The sequence below is a fragment of the Rhinoraja longicauda genome, chromosome 8 (genome assembly GCF_053455715.1).
Source record: "Rhinoraja longicauda isolate Sanriku21f chromosome 8, sRhiLon1.1, whole genome shotgun sequence".
NCBI lineage: Eukaryota > Metazoa > Chordata > Chondrichthyes > Rajiformes > Arhynchobatidae > Rhinoraja > Rhinoraja longicauda.
This window is the reverse complement of record NC_135960.1, coordinates 20,840,717-20,857,563: the sequence shown is the minus strand read 5'-3', so window position 1 is coordinate 20,857,563 and position 16,847 is coordinate 20,840,717. Positions and strand designations below refer to the sequence as shown.

At 38.2% G+C, this 16,847-nt stretch overlaps 1 protein-coding gene across 1 annotated transcript in view; it reads right to left on the bottom strand.

Annotated features, from left to right (window-relative positions):
• LOC144595762 (low-density lipoprotein receptor-related protein 1-like) overlaps window positions 1–16,847 on the bottom strand; it is a 1,259,652-nt gene that overhangs the window by 499,451 nt on the left and 743,354 nt on the right. The window contains exons 16-18 of the mRNA XM_078403382.1: window positions 13,099–13,239; window positions 12,344–12,469; window positions 2,522–2,638 (exon numbers count right to left, since the gene is read on the bottom strand). Coding sequence (XP_078259508.1) covers window positions 2,522–2,638; window positions 12,344–12,469; window positions 13,099–13,239 — 384 coding nt within the window. The remainder of the gene's footprint in view (window positions 1–2,521; window positions 2,639–12,343; window positions 12,470–13,098; window positions 13,240–16,847) is intronic.

Genomic DNA, 16,847 nt, shown 5'->3' with positions numbered 1-16,847 from the left:
CCGCCCCACACCATCATGCTGCCTCTACCAAAAGATGTTACTCTATCGGTGCAGCAATCAGCATAGCGTTCTCCGTGTCTTCTCCACACTTTGACCCTATGATCCAACTGCCGTAGGCAGAATCTGGACTCATCGCTGAACATAACGTTCCTCCACATGTTCAGGTTCCAGTGCACGTGTTGCCGACACCAGCGCAAACGGGCCTGATGGTGAAGGGCAGTCATGGCAGGCCTCCTGGCAGCCCTATGAGACCAGGGATCGGCTGCGTGCAGTCTGTTCCGAATTGTCTGGGCAGAGAGCCGTCGGCCATATCGTCCTGCAAACCTTGACTGCAAATCTGTAGAAGACAGCCTACGGTTCCTAAGTGCTGACAGGGTGAGGAAACGGTCTTCTTCGGGTGTCGTCTTCTTGGGACGCCCACTTCGCGGCCTGTCTCTGTCATCCCCCGTTATATGGAACTTGGCCTTCACTTTGGAGATGGTACTAGGGCTCACTCCAAATAATGCCGCAACTTGGTTTTGCGGAACACCAGCTTGAAGTTGCCCTATCGCACGGGTCCTATCCAGATCAGTCAAACGTGGCATGCCGATTCTTGGAGCAGACACCTACTGACCACTGTAGCAGGGCCCATGCTCACAGATGCTGCCAATCAGGTGCCAATCAGTGACCTGATTGTCAGCACCTGGGGGTACCAGAAGCTCAAAACAAGAGTCAATAGCAACAGCAGAATAAGCTGTTTGGCATTGGCAGAGAGGATTTGGCACATTTCTCATGGGCGCAACCCATATACTCAGCTCTGCTGCTCATCCCACAAATGCATGTTCCTTACAAATGTGGCACCATTTAAAAGGGAAAGAAACAGGCTTTCCAATGGTATAAGATTTATTGCCAAAAAGCATTGTTACAACAAAGAAATAATCTACCAAACACAAATTTCCTTACTTTTTGTGTTATGTTTATTTCCCCAATTTACCTTTCCATCCTATTGCACCGCAAAGGAGGGCTGCCAACCACATTAGCACTTAATTGGCCTGGCTCATCTCATGTCATACGGGATAAGAGTAGAATTAGGCCATTCGGCCCATCAAGTCTAATCCGCCATTCAATCATGGCTCGAAGGGCCGAATGGCCTCCTCCTGCACCTATTTTCTATGTTTCTATCTCTCCCTCCTAACCCCATTCTCCTGCTTTCTCCCCATAACCTCTGACACCAGTACTAATCAAGAACCTATTTATCTCTGCCTTAAAAATATCCACTGACTCCAGTCTTCTGTGGCAAAGTATTCTATAGATTCACCACCCTCTGATTACTGACTACAGAAAATAATTGGTTGTCTGTACTGTACTCTCGTTCTCATTAAACCTGGAAGTGGGTGGGTTTGAATCTATTATCAACTTTGAATGTTTAACAATTGAATGGCTCAGCATTTTAATGCATTAAGATCTAGCACAATCCCCCCCAAAAATCAGGCATATAATGAAAACTGTGTTTAATTTTGCAAAAGCTGCTAGTTGTATAAGGAGACATCACAACAGTTCAATGACTGCCTTGCAATGACCAGAAGCAGTGGTTAACTCAGAACATGGCAAAGTTGTTTGCAAGGCCTAAAATATGCAACTTTGTCTAGGCCTTCAATCACCCTTAAATGAGTTAAATGAGTGTGGTCCTGAACTCCCATGTACCTTATCGTAGACCTTAGAACTATCTTTAATTGAACTTTATCTAGCACTAAATGTTATATCCTTTATCTTGTATATGTACACTGTGGCTGGCTTGATTGTAATCATGTATCGCCTTTTTGCTGACTGGATAGCACACAACAAAAAGCTTTTCACTGCACCTCAGTAAACGTGACAATTATAAACTAAACTAAACTGAGTTATCAAAATAAACCTGGTATCGCTAAGTGAAAAAATGAAATTATTTTCAGTTCCAAGTTTTCCATAATAGCTCCCTGTATGCCTTCATATTTAAAATTATATTGGTTTTAGATAAAAACATGTTTTTTTTTCACGAGTTTCAAGCTCCACGTATCTTATTCGCAAACAGTCATTATTAATTACTTTTATCCACCACGGTAATGCCTGCACACCTTAATGAAATAACTTGAAATACTGGAACAAGTGTAATGATTTCAGTGGTAACTTTAGACATGTTTTTTACACTTCAGTGAAGCACGTATACAATTGAACTCAGGTTAGGCTTAATCGTGCAGAAACTACACAGTTATTACTTCAGGCAGGATAGAAATAACAGGCATCAACATTAGAAATTAGTAGTTTTGCAAAATACTGCATCCCTATATTTCAATATTAATTTGCTTTTCATAACCCATCTGGCTTTCAGGGCAGCCTAGTTCTAATTAATGTCTTATACATAATCTAACAGCCAGAGTAAAACAAACTTGACATTCTCACCGTACCCAGCAACTGATATTATTCTTGATATATAATATATTCTAAATGACTACCGACAACATCGTCATGAGTTAATCAATAGATCTTGTGAGGAGCCACTAACCACATGATGCGGTTTCATCAGATTGGTCTCCACAATCATCTTCCAAGTCACACACCCATGACATTGGGATACAACGTCCACTGGAACAGGAAAACTGACTGGGTTGGCAAGTCTTTCCTGGAATAAAATAACAGCAACATGAATCAGTAGATGCCAGAAATTAAAGTGACTTTACATATAGTTAAATAGCATTTTTGCAGAAGGTACGATTCAGGGGAAATCTCATTTGAATTAAAAAAATTAAACATTTTATTTTTTTTCTCGTTAAAAGGCGGGAAGATTTTCTCGTTAAAAGGCGATAAGAAGGCTAGCCAGTCAAGCAGTGTCTGTGGAAAGAGAAACCAGCTAATATTTTGGATCTGGACCCATTCCTCTCAACGGAAAGATTTCTGTTTTCGTTTTGGCACGGTGGTGCAGCAGGAGAGTTGCAGCCTTAAAGCACCAGAGACCTGGGCTCAATCCTGACTACAGGTGCTGTCCATGCAGAGTTTGTACGTTCTCCCTGTGACTGCACGTGTTTGCTCTGGGTGCTCCAGTTTCCTCCCACATTCCAAACACATAGGTTTGTAGGTTAATTAGCTTTGATAAAATTTTAATTTGTCCCTAGGGAGTAGGATAGCGCAAATATACGGGGTGATCGCTGGTCGGCACGGACTAGTGGGCGAATGGCATGTTTCTGCGCCATGTCTCTAGAAAGTCTGAAAGTCTAGAAAACAAGTTTCAGATTACATTTGCTTTCCAAAGTGCGGCATCAAGCCGTTTTAGGGTGAAGGAGGAAAGCCGTTTAAGATGTTTTAGGGTGAAGGAGGAAAGTTTGTTCAAAAAGATAGATTTAATGCAGCGTTATAATGCAGGAATGGTAGCTGAAAGGTGGAGGGGCTCAGGGAAGAATTCCAAAGAATTGACAGAAACGACATGATATGCAGTTGAAAAATCATCCTGCAGTCAAGTTTATAAATGATTTGGAAAGGCTATTGTTGGGAGAGTGAGGAAGTTACTAACCAGGTGATGATATTTGATGTCATGACCTTTGGAAAATAGAGTTTATTTTTCGCACAACACAGTCATGGGAATTTTGTTCTACTGGATCTGAGTCTGACAACTTAGAGACAATGGATGTGTGAAGAAAAGTGATGGAGGTAAAGTTGGATGCTGTCAGAGAACAAATGAAAACTGCACTATTTGCAGATAATGAAATTGATGGGCAACATATATATGACATGCAGTTGTCAAGTATAGATACTGGGGAGATCCTGCAGCAAATGATACACAAGCAGACAAAATGGATGTGGTTCCATGGTTCAATTGTTCAATGTTACTTTATTGTCATGTGTACTGAGGTGCAGTGAAATTTGATTTGCCATACAGTCATACAAAAATAAGCAACAAGTTACACAATTACATGAAGATTAAACATAGACTTAAACAGCCACCACAGTGATGTGTGAGAATCCCCAGGGCACACAGTATAATGTCCGGGCCACACACACTTCACTTCACCGTGATGTGACCAGAGTTGTACCGACCACTGACACTCTCTCTGCAGTCCCTGTCCGCCCGAACAGTCAGAAAGCCGTCCACACTCGCACTAGACTCCAGGATGTCCACATCGAATGATGTCCCTACAAACACTGCACTCACGGCACTCCCTCCGAGTCCTCACCAGTGCAGGTAGCACGTCCATCTTGTATTTTCGGCGACTTCACATTCCCTACTGTGATGGAAGGCAAATAACTTATACCTTTTTTCTTCCTTTTCTCCCTTGGTCGGGGCAATCGAAAAATCCACAGTTTCGCAGTTGGCAATCAAAGCACCTGCATCGAGGTGATCGAGGCTTCCGCGATCGGGGCAGTTGAAGCTCCCACAGTGTGGGCCCCCAAAGTCGATCCCAAACGAAGGGACCGCCAGCTCCACGATGTTAAGGCCGCAGCGCGGACGGAGATACGATACGGAAAAAGTCGCATCTCCATCGAGGGAAGAGGTAAAAAAAGTTTCCCCCAACTTCCACCCCACACCCCACCCCCCACCCCCACATAATACAAAAACTAAAAACACACTAAAACATGCAATTAAAAACAGACTAAAACAACAAAAGAAAAAAGGGATGAGACAGGTTGTTGGCAAGGCTGCAATGTGCGGCACCACCCTTATCACTGTTTAGATAAGAATGAGAAGTGATATTACCATTTATTCATAGAAAAAATTGCATCGAACATCATGGAACAATATTTTTAAATATTAATATTTTTCTTAAAAAGCCATTGAGCAATTTTTAAGCTATTAAATATGTTCTCCATATCAATGTTATTTTTTCAGTTTTTACCTCTTACTCTCTTTGTACTTTCCATATGCAGCAAGACCTAATAGGCATTTTTTTAAAGTTTAATGTAGAATTGTGAATTGCCATCATTAAACTTTCACAAAATTACACAAAGAACAATTAAAATTCTTGCTAGGTGGACTGCACTGTGTGTGGAAAGAATTTTAATTGATCAGTGTGTAATTCTGAAATAAAAGCTTAATGAAGCACCTTAACCCAGTGAAATATCCCAGGGGCTTCAGAGAAACATTAAAGAGAAGCAAAATTGACTCCAAGATTGTGAAACCTGTTTGAGCACCTGGGACTAGTTTCCCAGTCTAGATGCTGGAGAATTAAGCAAGCTGGGACCTCGTGGGTGGACTCCATGTGAATCCCAGCATTGGAGTGTAGCTGGAATCTGCAGAAAAGTGTGGGAGCATGTATCGGCAAGATTTGGCCCCTGGAAAATGAAATACATTCTTGCTAACACTCTTTTCCTGGTCCCTAATGCACCACATATGTTTGGCTGTCTCGTGATGGACGACCAACACGTAGCTTATTATATGGATGATAAATTCACCAAATTTATAATGACTTCCACTTAAGAAGACTTGTTTTTACTGGAGTCTGCATGTGTAATATAAAAACATTTTATTTGATTGTATAGATAATATTTTCCAATTCATTGAACAAGATCTGCTTTAAGTTCATATATATCTGTCTGGCAATGTTTGTGCTGTATTCTGATTTTATGATAAATCAGCAGGGCAGAGTTTACATGTGTAAAATTGTCACGCAAGCAACCTTCTCAGAGCACATCTTATGCCATCATTTATACAAATGTATGTCACTCACAGAGCACTCTTGCCTCTAATTCAAAAGGTTGTAGTTAAGTTGCAACAATTGGGAAGGTCTAAAGGTTAATGGATTGAAAAATCTCCTTGCGTTCCATTTTAGAGAGGCATCAACGTACATTAACTCCATCCACATCATGCCATCTTGGGAAAGCATTAAAAAAAATGAGTGACCATTTACACCCTGGTCATTCCCTCCTATTCCATCCAACGAAAGATACAAAAGCTTACGTACATACTATTTGATTCAACTACTGAATGTCCTCCCGTAAACTAGGATGTAGTCCTGATCTTCCATCCTACATCATTGGGAATCTTGCACATTCTCTGTACCACTATATTCTGCACTCTGATATTTTTCTGCACAACCCGTTGTACTTGTCTATGGTTTGATTGCACTTGTACATTGAAGGATTTGCAATACAGCATGCAAATAAAGACTTTCACTGTATCTTGTTACATGTGACAATAAACTAATTCCATATTGGCACAAATTTTGAAACTAGAATTAGTTTATTGTCATATGTACCAAGACACGTCATGTGCAGCACAAATATTATGTTCCAGTGCTGTACTGTTGTATGTTTTATGAGATGACATAGAAAGATGATGAGATTGGGGGAAGAGAAGGTAATAAGGATGAAGAGCAGAAATCCATGAAGTGGGAGGAGGAGAGATTTCCTCATTGCATGGAAGGTAGGGATGGAAGAGGGCAGAATGGAGGGTGATGTTGTAAGGACTGGGGAGTCCAAGTGAAGATGGGGAAATAAGAGAAGGTTAATAGTTGAGGAGGGAAATGAAAGAGAAGCGATTCATGGAAATGAACAATTGGTAATAGGGGACAAGGCCAATTAAGTGGGTGATGGGCGGCTGAGGTGGCAGCAGTAGGCAATGGTAACCTGTGTGTGTGTATGTGTTTGTGTGCAAAAGGTGCTGAAAAACACATACATACATATGCATTGTTACTGATACTCATGTAGCAGAGCCTGCTTTTCCAGTCATGTTGGATCTTCTTACCAAGAGCTTTATTCAGGGGTAGGAGTGATTTTTTGGGGTAAGAAGGAACTGCAGATGCTGGTTTAAGCTGAAGATATGCACAAAAAGCTGAAGTAACTCAGCGGGACAGGCAGCATCTCTGGAGAGAAGGAATGGGTGACATTTCGAGTCAAGACCCTTCTTCAGACTGATGTCTGATGATTTTTATGAAAGTGAACAGGAATAGTGGTTAATTAACACAAATGCTTGTTCTTGGATTGGAAACTCTCACCATGTCTCAAGGCACCCGTCGCACCCAGTCAGCTCCTGAAGGAACATGCATGACCCAAATTTCATAAGACGGTTGAAATGAGTGCAGGAGGCCCAGCAACTCACTGACATTTATGATGTACATTTTCTTCAAAATCATCAACGTAATTTTGGCCCAAATACCCGAAACCACCCCACAGAACCAAGCATGAAAGTGAACTTATCAAGTGCTCTCTCAGTTCAATACCCCTTGGATTTCTGAATCCTCTCCCAATTTAGAAAGGAGTGTACACCTTTATTCCTACTACCAAAGTGCATGACTGCACATTTTGCTACACTGTATTCCATCTGCCACTTCTTTGCCCACTCACTAAACCTGTCCAAGTCCTTCCTCAACACTAGCTCCTCCTTTGTATCATCCACAACCTTGGCCACAAACCCATCAATTCCATCATCCAAATCATTCATATACAAAGTGAAAGATCGCAGGCCCAACACTGACCACTGAAGAATACCTCGGCAGCCAACCAGAAGAAGCCCCCTTGATTCCCACACTTTGCCTTCTGCCATGTGGCCTAATTTCTATCCATGCTAGTTTCTTCCGTCTAAAACCATGGGCTCTCATCTTGTTTAGCAGCCTCGCGTGCGACACTTTATCAAAGCCCTTCTGAAAACACAAGTGAACAACATCTACTGACTCTCCTTTGTCTATCCTATTTACTTCCACAAAGTATTGCAGCAGATTTGTCATAAGATGTTATATTAAATCTTTCAACTTAATCAACAATGCACTTTGATGTCCTGTTGCAGAGCTTACAAGCAGGCATAATATTCCAAAGCAAAGAACAAATGCTTCTTAAAATTTTCTTGACAAACTTCCTGAATGCAATTATACTCACTAACTTGGACACTTATAGCACTGTTTTTTATTTTGGTTGCTTAATGAGCTTAAAGAATAATTGTTACAGGAGCATGATTGACTCTCAAGTTTTAATCACAAGTGAAATTGCACTCTTGAGAATCTCACTACAGAATTGGGCAATATACCACAATTTAGCTCATGTTTGGTAAACTAGAATGGTAATAATAATTCACTTATCTTTAAATATAATAAATGATCCATGAAATACAGTCAGTCAGACAGAGTAATCTCTATATGATAGTATTATTTCTGATATCAGTCACAAATGACAGAACTAGTCTGCTAATTTTGAGCACAGAGTTTAATTGCAATACATCTTTTTCTTAACCCTGGGAAAATTATTACTTGAAAAACAATCTCTTCAAAGATCTAATTACTGTTAATGTGTTAATTCACTGAATCAACTAAAGATTACGATACAAAATTCATGAAATTGGATAAACGCAAAGATTACTTTCAGGTTGGATTGTTCTAACTCATTTTATTGCAATAGATCATCATCTTCCATGTTTGTGAAAATTAATTTCTGTTTAAATGTAGGTGTAATATTCTAAAATTAAAATATGGCTTTCAGGATTTTGGGACCTTTTCTGCTCTGAACTTTTATGTTATGGATGTTGCGAATTGCTATGATTCTCAGCGGCATTAATGTAGCAAGCTAACTTATCTATCAGGGTTTTGGAAAAATGTAATTATACATTCTGGTGATATCGCTTAATGCTATATTAAATAAGAGGAAAAATATCAACAATCAAATTGTTGCCATCAATGTAGAAATGTTGATTGGAAACAAGAACAAATTTCTCAGTTAGTGAAAGTAAAATGAAGAATTTATTTTTCACTCTTGGCATAATGGTAAACCTGTAAGTGTTTAATTTTGGAAGAAAATCTATCGTGAACTGGGACCAAGGTACTTAGTTAACCTCATTACTGAGAAATAGCTTCCTGAGCTTCATAAATCAGTCCAGATGCCAAAGAGCAATGAAACACAAAGGGGTAAAAGCAAGAGTGCTAATCCATTAATACTGTCAATGGCTGTACTTTTTCCTCTTAAAAGGGTAATTTGGCAAGCATAATGATAAGTATTAAGAAGATAAGCAGCTAGTGATTTATAGAAGGACCTGCTACACCTCTAATGGCACGGGCAATATTTCTGAATTTGCATGGTGCACATGTTCTACAAATTACTGGAGATATCCATTGTTATAACTTCTATACAGAGACAAAGGAAGGGCAGAAGGCAATTATAATGCCATTAATATTTAAGATCAAGACCATGAATATAAATCCCGATAGCTTGTCTCCACTGAGGATTCACACAAAGCCAGAGCGAGCAAATTTCAACAGGAGGAACTTTAAGTGTGTTTACCTTCTGTGTGAAAAGAAAACAATGAGAATAGTGTAGCATTTATAGAAAGTTAACATCAGAGTTACGAGCTGAAATGTTTTGTTAGCACCGGAGGAGCAATTTCCCAACTGCTAAAGAAAGCAAAAATAAAACTAAAAAATTTATCTTAAAAAAAAAAAAAAAAAAGATATAATATAAATCATTAAGGATTTGTTGTTAAACCATTCAGCACCTGAATAAGTGAATGAACACATGTAAGTCAATAAGTGAATAAGTGATTAGTCAGCATCTGAACAAGTGAATGAAGACATGTAAGTCAATAATCAGGCCCTCCAGAGCTTTTGTTCTCTATGCAAATTGTATATAAAAATGCTATCTTGTAGATATTAGGAATTACAGATGCTAGTTTTCAACAAATTGAATGGAAACTCAATAACTCAATGTAGTTCCTCTACTTCCTTAGAAGGCTTAGGAAGTTTGGGATGTCCCCTACAACTCTCGCCAACTTCTACAGATGCACCATAGAAAGCAATTTATCAGGATGCATCACAGCTTGGTTTGAGAACAGCTCCATTCAAGAACACTAGAAATTGCATCAATTTGTGGACGGAGCCCAGACCATCACACAAACCAAGCTCCCTTCTATTGACTCCATTTATACCTCACGCTGCCTCGGCAAGGCCAGCAGCATAATCAAGGACGTCGCACCCTGGCCACTCCCTTAACAACCCTCTCCCATCAGGCAAAAGGTATAGAAGTGTAAAAACGCACACCACCAGATTCAGGGACAGTTTCTTCCTAGCTGTTATCAGGCAACTGAATCATCCTACCACAACCAGAGAGCAGTGCTGAACTACTGTCTACTTTTTTGGTGACCCTCAGACTATCCTTGATCGGACTTTGCTGGCTTTACCTTGCACTAAACATTATTCTCTTATTCCAGTAAATGGATAAATGGATCGATTATAATCACGTATTATCTTTCTGCTGACTGGTTAGTATGCAAATAATGATTTTCACTGTACCTTGGTAAATGTTACAATAAACTAAACTGAATTGAACTGATCAGGCAGCATCTCTAGAAATTACTCTGTTGTATATAGTCCTCGACTATGTTGCCTGGTTTAGTGGATCAATGTGAAGTGGAAATAGAGTTGATGGTGGGGGAAGGCTGGTTTGTGATGGACTTGGTTACATCCACAACTCCTTGCAATTTCTTGCAATCGAGTCAAAAATCCAATGTTTTATTGTCATATGTCCCAAAAAGGAACAATGGAATGCTTACTTGCAGCACCACAACACATACAGGTATGTACACATAAGATTCTGTTCATCTCAACCTTCTTTTTATTCTTGGCAGGGAACTATCTTTGGCAGAGCAGCTGCCTACGCTACTTGTAATGTATCCCGATAGGATGCTTTTTTTATGGTGCATCTGTGGAAATTGGCAAGATTCATTGGAGACTTGTCAAATTTCCTAAGTCTTATGAGGAAGTAGAGAAGCGGTGTGCTTTCTCGACCATAGTGTAAATGCGGTTGGATCAAGACAACTGCACAAATATTATTTCAACAAAACCGCTTTCATCTTTCCACCAGGTTTACCATTCTTGCATTTTTGTGTCATCCGGTAGGATGCTGGCTCTACACGCAGTGTTATTTATATGCCACATGGATAAATGTCTCAATTGGATCTATCTCAATCAAATGATAAGTACCTTGTGAGGATCTGGTTTTCAAACTCAAGAGTTCAGACTTTACCAACTTACACTCGACAGTATCGTGCCAATATAGAGCCATTCAGTAGACGCAGAACTTAGATACTAATTGACAGTGCGCGTCACTTACATAATGCTGGGTCACCTCAGGATTCATGCTTCCCATCTCCAAGTCACATTGCTTCCCTCATATTAGGAAATAGGTTGTCACAGGTTAATCAAGATGTGCAGGAAGGAACTGCAGATTCTGGTTTAAACCGAAGATAGACACAAAAAGCTGGAGTAACTCAGCGGGACAGGCATCATCTCTGGAGAGAAGGAATGGGTAACGTTTCGGGTCGAGACCCTTCTTCAAGATGTTGATGTCATCTCAAACATCTTTCCATCCTTTGAAAATCATATCGCTGCTTTACAACTGTCTTCATGTTTTGAGTCTGCCATACCAAGGCATAACCCAATAGAAGAATAAGTAACAAAATGAAACAAAAATGTTTGGAATTCTCAGCAGAACACTCTAACACTGAAGGTGTCTGATGGGATAGTTGGGTCGGTAATTTGTAAGGCAGTGCACTGCTTTTGCCATTTACCTTGGGCTTCTGTATTGTACTACCACAGACTTGAGGTTGTCACTATGATCCTTCATAATGAATGGTGATGAACCAAGGATACCCAGAAGAAAATGGGGATCAATGTGCAATAAAAAAATCACTAAGCACACATGAAGATTTTGCGTGTAGAAAGGAACTGCAGATGCTGGTGTATACCGAAGACAGACTGAAGGGTCCAAACACGAAACGTCACCCATCCTTTTTTTTCCAGAGATGCTGCCTAATCCGCTGGGTTAATCCAGCACTTTATGTCTATCTTGTGAAGATTTCACAGCAGACTCCATCCTGCATTTATTCTTCCTTGGGTTTTATTTGCTGTATGAAGGCACTCAGGGTTCAACTATCATTTTGAAATAAGAAATTAAATGTTGAAGAATCAACATACTACCAAAAATCACTCACTTGTTTAAGAAAGTTCTGGAGAATCAAAATGCAATCATAATACACAGCCCATATCAATGCTAACAATAATGACCTCCTTCAAACTGTACCTTTAAATGGTCTTTATCAAAACAATTGCTCAACGACAAAAATTATAACCAACATTGGTTCATTTTTTCAATAAAAAATGTTTGAATGTGTACTTGTAATTAGCTGGACTTAAAATATTTTTAGCGTGACAAAGACACATGCTACTCTTGTGTAACCTTAAAATGTCAACATTAGCTATATATTTTCCAATAGTTCCACAACATATTCCTTCTGTTCATTAAGGTGGATAATTAAGTGGTAATGCAAGAGAAAAAAATTGTTTAAACAAGGCTAAAGAAGCTTCAAGACTGTTATGCATCCAGCTTTTTAGACTCTGTATAAATCAACTGTGGGTATTACCTGAACAAGTTTCATTTGATTCATCCTCGTTGCTGGCACAGTCATTAGCTCCATCACAAAGCCATCGTTTAGGAATGCAGCGATTATTTTGGCATCTGAAGTGATTAGCAGGACAAGTACTGTTGTCTGGAAAGCAAATCATTCTAGCTGATCAGTTAAACCTAAAGCTGTAAATAATATCTGAACTATACAATTTGTAACTGGTATGAATTTATGATAGGTTTGAAGTAGCTATTTCTAATGAATTGTTATTTCTAAACTAAACATTTTCTCATAACTTTACCTGTCACTAGCAGCAGGCTGCATGGATGCACTATTAAAATGCAAAAGTTTATAGGAACAATTCCAATTATTTATTTGTAAATTTTACCGGCTATAAAATAAATGATCATTACTTTTAGATTATTCCCAGTTGCATATCAAACCACTGTCATTTGATCCATAAAATGCAAATGGACAAAAATAAAATTTACAGAACAAATCGGTTGTGTCAACGTCTAAAATTATTTTTGATGAATTGGAATAACTGAACAATAAATCACTTTACTTGCATTCAAATGTTGAGTCTTGCATGTTAAATTAGGCAGTCCAATTTAGACAGTTGTAAAAAGGTTGCTGAGAACTTGTCTTAAAATGGAAAAGCTAAATTATTTTACATTTTAATTCCCTGGCCATAGAATATCTGCTTACAGAATAAAAATGTAACAATTCATGCTCAAATCAAATTGAAGACACATTTGTTATTTGAAACTTACAGCAGAGATCTTGATCCTCATCACTACCATCAAAACAATCATTATCACCATCACATTTCCAACGCTCTTGAATACATCTTCCATTTCTGCAAGCAAACTCTCCAAAATGGCATTGCTGATGATTTGGTGAGCCGGACGTTACTAGGAGAAAATACAGAAATAAAGATTAGATCTAATGACTGAAATAAAATACCTAAGCCATGAACTACCTGTTATTTAAATTGTTAATGGCAACATAATCCAATCAGAAGCTGATCAAGAAGGCAGGGAATTATGTCCAAATTACTTCAAACTGCATGACAACAAATTATTGTTTTATTTCACAACTTATGCCAATTTAGAGAATCCATTTTCATGAGAAAAAACTCCTGGGGGAAATGAAGGGAGTTTCTTCCATCTTCCACAGAGAAAGCTTGGAAAAAAATTGATTCTGATCTGCACAATAGTTAATCTCAGTTTCATGAGTCATGAAATACCCATTTAGCACACATTCATTAAACGCTAGTCTCTTTAAATCACAATTTGTGTTTTACACCACATTTCTACTCCAGAAAACTGGTGGGTTGGGAAGATAAAAGCAAAATGTTGTTGTTGTTTGAAGTCTGCTAGAAGTAACATTGATAATGCTCAAAGCATTCAGGAGGCCTTGCAGCATCAGTGGAAAGAGAATGATCCTCGACACATATATCAGAATGTATTGGTAATTTCGAGCTGCCCAAAATTGCTACTGACAAGTAAAAATCGTTTTATATTTTTGTGAACTTATTGTTCAAAAACAGTTTAGTCCAAAATAATGAGTTCTACATAGAGTAAAGTCTTCTGCAATATAATGGCCACCACATTGGAGGTGTGATGAATGGGGGAAGATAGCAAAGCCGTTCATATCCCTTCCATAATGCAGCTAATGTTCCATGGCAAATTCAGTTGCCCAAATAAATTCAGCTTTTCCAAATGTCTCTATCATTTATTTACACCTTAAAGCTACCAAATATTAACAAAATAAAACATACTATCAAATAATTCAATAAAAACCAAACATCATGTAAAATCACTGAGTTTGTAAACATCATAAATTGCCTGATATTTACCTATGGCTCTTGAAGCAAAACTATTCCACAAATATCAACGGTCAAATTCATAGGATATTCCGCATTGTAAGTGCTGGGGAACAACTGCAACTTTCCAATTCAATGTAGGACTCCAGAAGATCAGTCCAAATTTGAGAAATTGCCAAGTTCAAGACTTTCATACTTGGCAATCTCTTAAATTAGTTGAATTCAAATGAACAATTTACTTTTTCTGATGAACTCACAATTTTACTTGATTTGAAATGGAATAGAAGAAATTATATTATATTTCACCAATTTATTATCTTATTTTCTGGTCAGGATCTATTCAAAATGTCATATGCTTGGAGATTGCTGTTCACCTTTATGGATACATTCAGATAATCCAATGATTCACGGTATCTGAAATAACTAGTCTGATCTGATGCCAGTACTTAGTAGTTCTTAACAATGTGTTTGAACATTTGATTTAATGATTGTAGAGGAAATTATTTAATCTTAGTCGTTTCAAAGTGTAATATTGTTTGATTAATTTAGTCCATGAATCTTGAGAAACTTGCCTGATATTTGCTCTCAGCAACAAATCAACAACACTTATTCCTGAACAATAATTTCACAACCTCTCTACAATGACTTCCCTTTTCCTGGTCTTGTTGATGAGAGGATTAGTTCAATAGAATTTCTGGCATCCAGCAGCTGTGATATCCTCAGACTGACTGAGTAGCAACCACATTAAAGAATTCTCACTGATAGCAAACCCTTAAGAATAAACAAAAATCAGACCAACAATTTTATATTAACTTTTAAAATATTTTACAGTGTGCCAAATCAAGTTTGGAAAGAGCCTATTGATGTAGGTCAAATATAAAATAGGAAACATTTTAGGTAAGCAATCTTAAAAAAGTTATTAAAAGTTTTAAAGGGGAAACTACAAGGTATTGACATAAAATTACAGATTTTGGCTAGGGTTTGGATGCAGCAATTATGCACCATTAAAAACAAACTGAATGCAACAAACAATCTATTCAGAATAGTTTGCAAACTGCTTAGAGTGATATTAATTCAAGTAATTTCCATTATTTCTATGATGGAATACTGCAAATATTACAGATTGTGAAGTAGAAATCGAAACAATGACTGCAACTCTCTGATATGTCCTGAGGTTCAGGATACAACTCCAACAACACTGACCCAGTGCTGTTGCCAAGACAATAGGCCTTTAAGGCCAAGATAAGACACTATTTTAAGAACTTGATACTTGGAGGGCACATGTTGGCGCCAGAAATGAGGCGACTCTCTATATACTGCCTCGGTGAAGTCTACAATTCTTACACTACAATCTTAGCTCTTCTGTACTTATTTATGATTGTGTTTGTGTAGAATATGACTTTACTGAGTTGTAGGCAAAACAAATAATTTCACTGTATCTAGGTACATGCGACATTAAACTATTATTGAACCATTGAGTTATGAAGCTGCCATTAGGTTCAAAATATAATCAAGATAAAAGCTAAATGTTTTCCCGTCATTTTTCCTGTGAGCCTGCCCCATTGACAATTATGAAGGGGTTCAATGGGGTAGGCTGAGCCATGTGTTCACTAAAACTATATAAGATCAAAGACAATTAATATGACAATCAGTCACTGATAAATCCAATTGTAAAAGCATTCCAAGATTAACAATGTAGAGATTGATACCCCATGGTGTGATTTTAGTGAAATATGCAGATCCACTTAATGGGAAGCTGAATAAGTACATGAAAGAGAAAATAAGTGAAGATTGATTAAAATTCAGCCAGCAGAGGTGGAGCTTAAATACCAGCCTAGAACAGCTGGACTGAGTGAGCTGTTGCTGTGAAATTTACATAATTAGTAGCATAATTGCCATTTATGAATTCATCTGTGAGCCTCCACTAAATTTGAAGGGGATCATTCATTCTTTAACACATTGATAAACCGGACTAATCTGGCAGAGGTTCACAGATGAAATGCACTCTTAACCAGCACTGTGTGTCCACCTCTTATTTGATTATGTGGTTCTCTATGCTTTACTTTCAGTGGAGGGTGCCAGTAGGAATAATCTCAGTTTAAACATTGGGATCTCCATTTTAACATTTTTAACTCAAAACTGCATGTGACTGTTCTTTTAGCTAAATTGTTTAGTTTGGAAAGAATACAGCCATGAAGTACTGAGGATCAGTCATGTGCTGGTAGTGCTCACCTGATAATCATGGGTGTTAGCTTGCTAATAGATAATTGATACTCACTCCATTCTGAAAGTGCAATGAGCATCACCTGCAAGGTGTTATTTTGCTTAATTATTATACTTTTATAATTTAAGGGAATTGGGGAAGACAGTGGATTTACAGCCATCTAGCGAACCTTATTGAAAACGATATTAGATAGAGTGTAAACCCAGGATTCCACATGATTCCTGGTTTAATGCCAATGGGTTACATTAAAGTTCATCTCTATATCATCCAGCTGCAAAATTAATCCTTCAGAATTTCAGTGTGCTTCAAAGGAGCTGGTGGAATGCCAATAATAGTTTGTCTCGCCTGTTTTCATCTGTTTCTTCTAAACAGAAGGCTCTCTTCTTTCTCTTCAGACTGGATATTTCTGGAATCTTCTTTCTCAAGAATTTGCCAATTTTGTGTTTTGTTAGTGTAAGTTCCAACTCAGA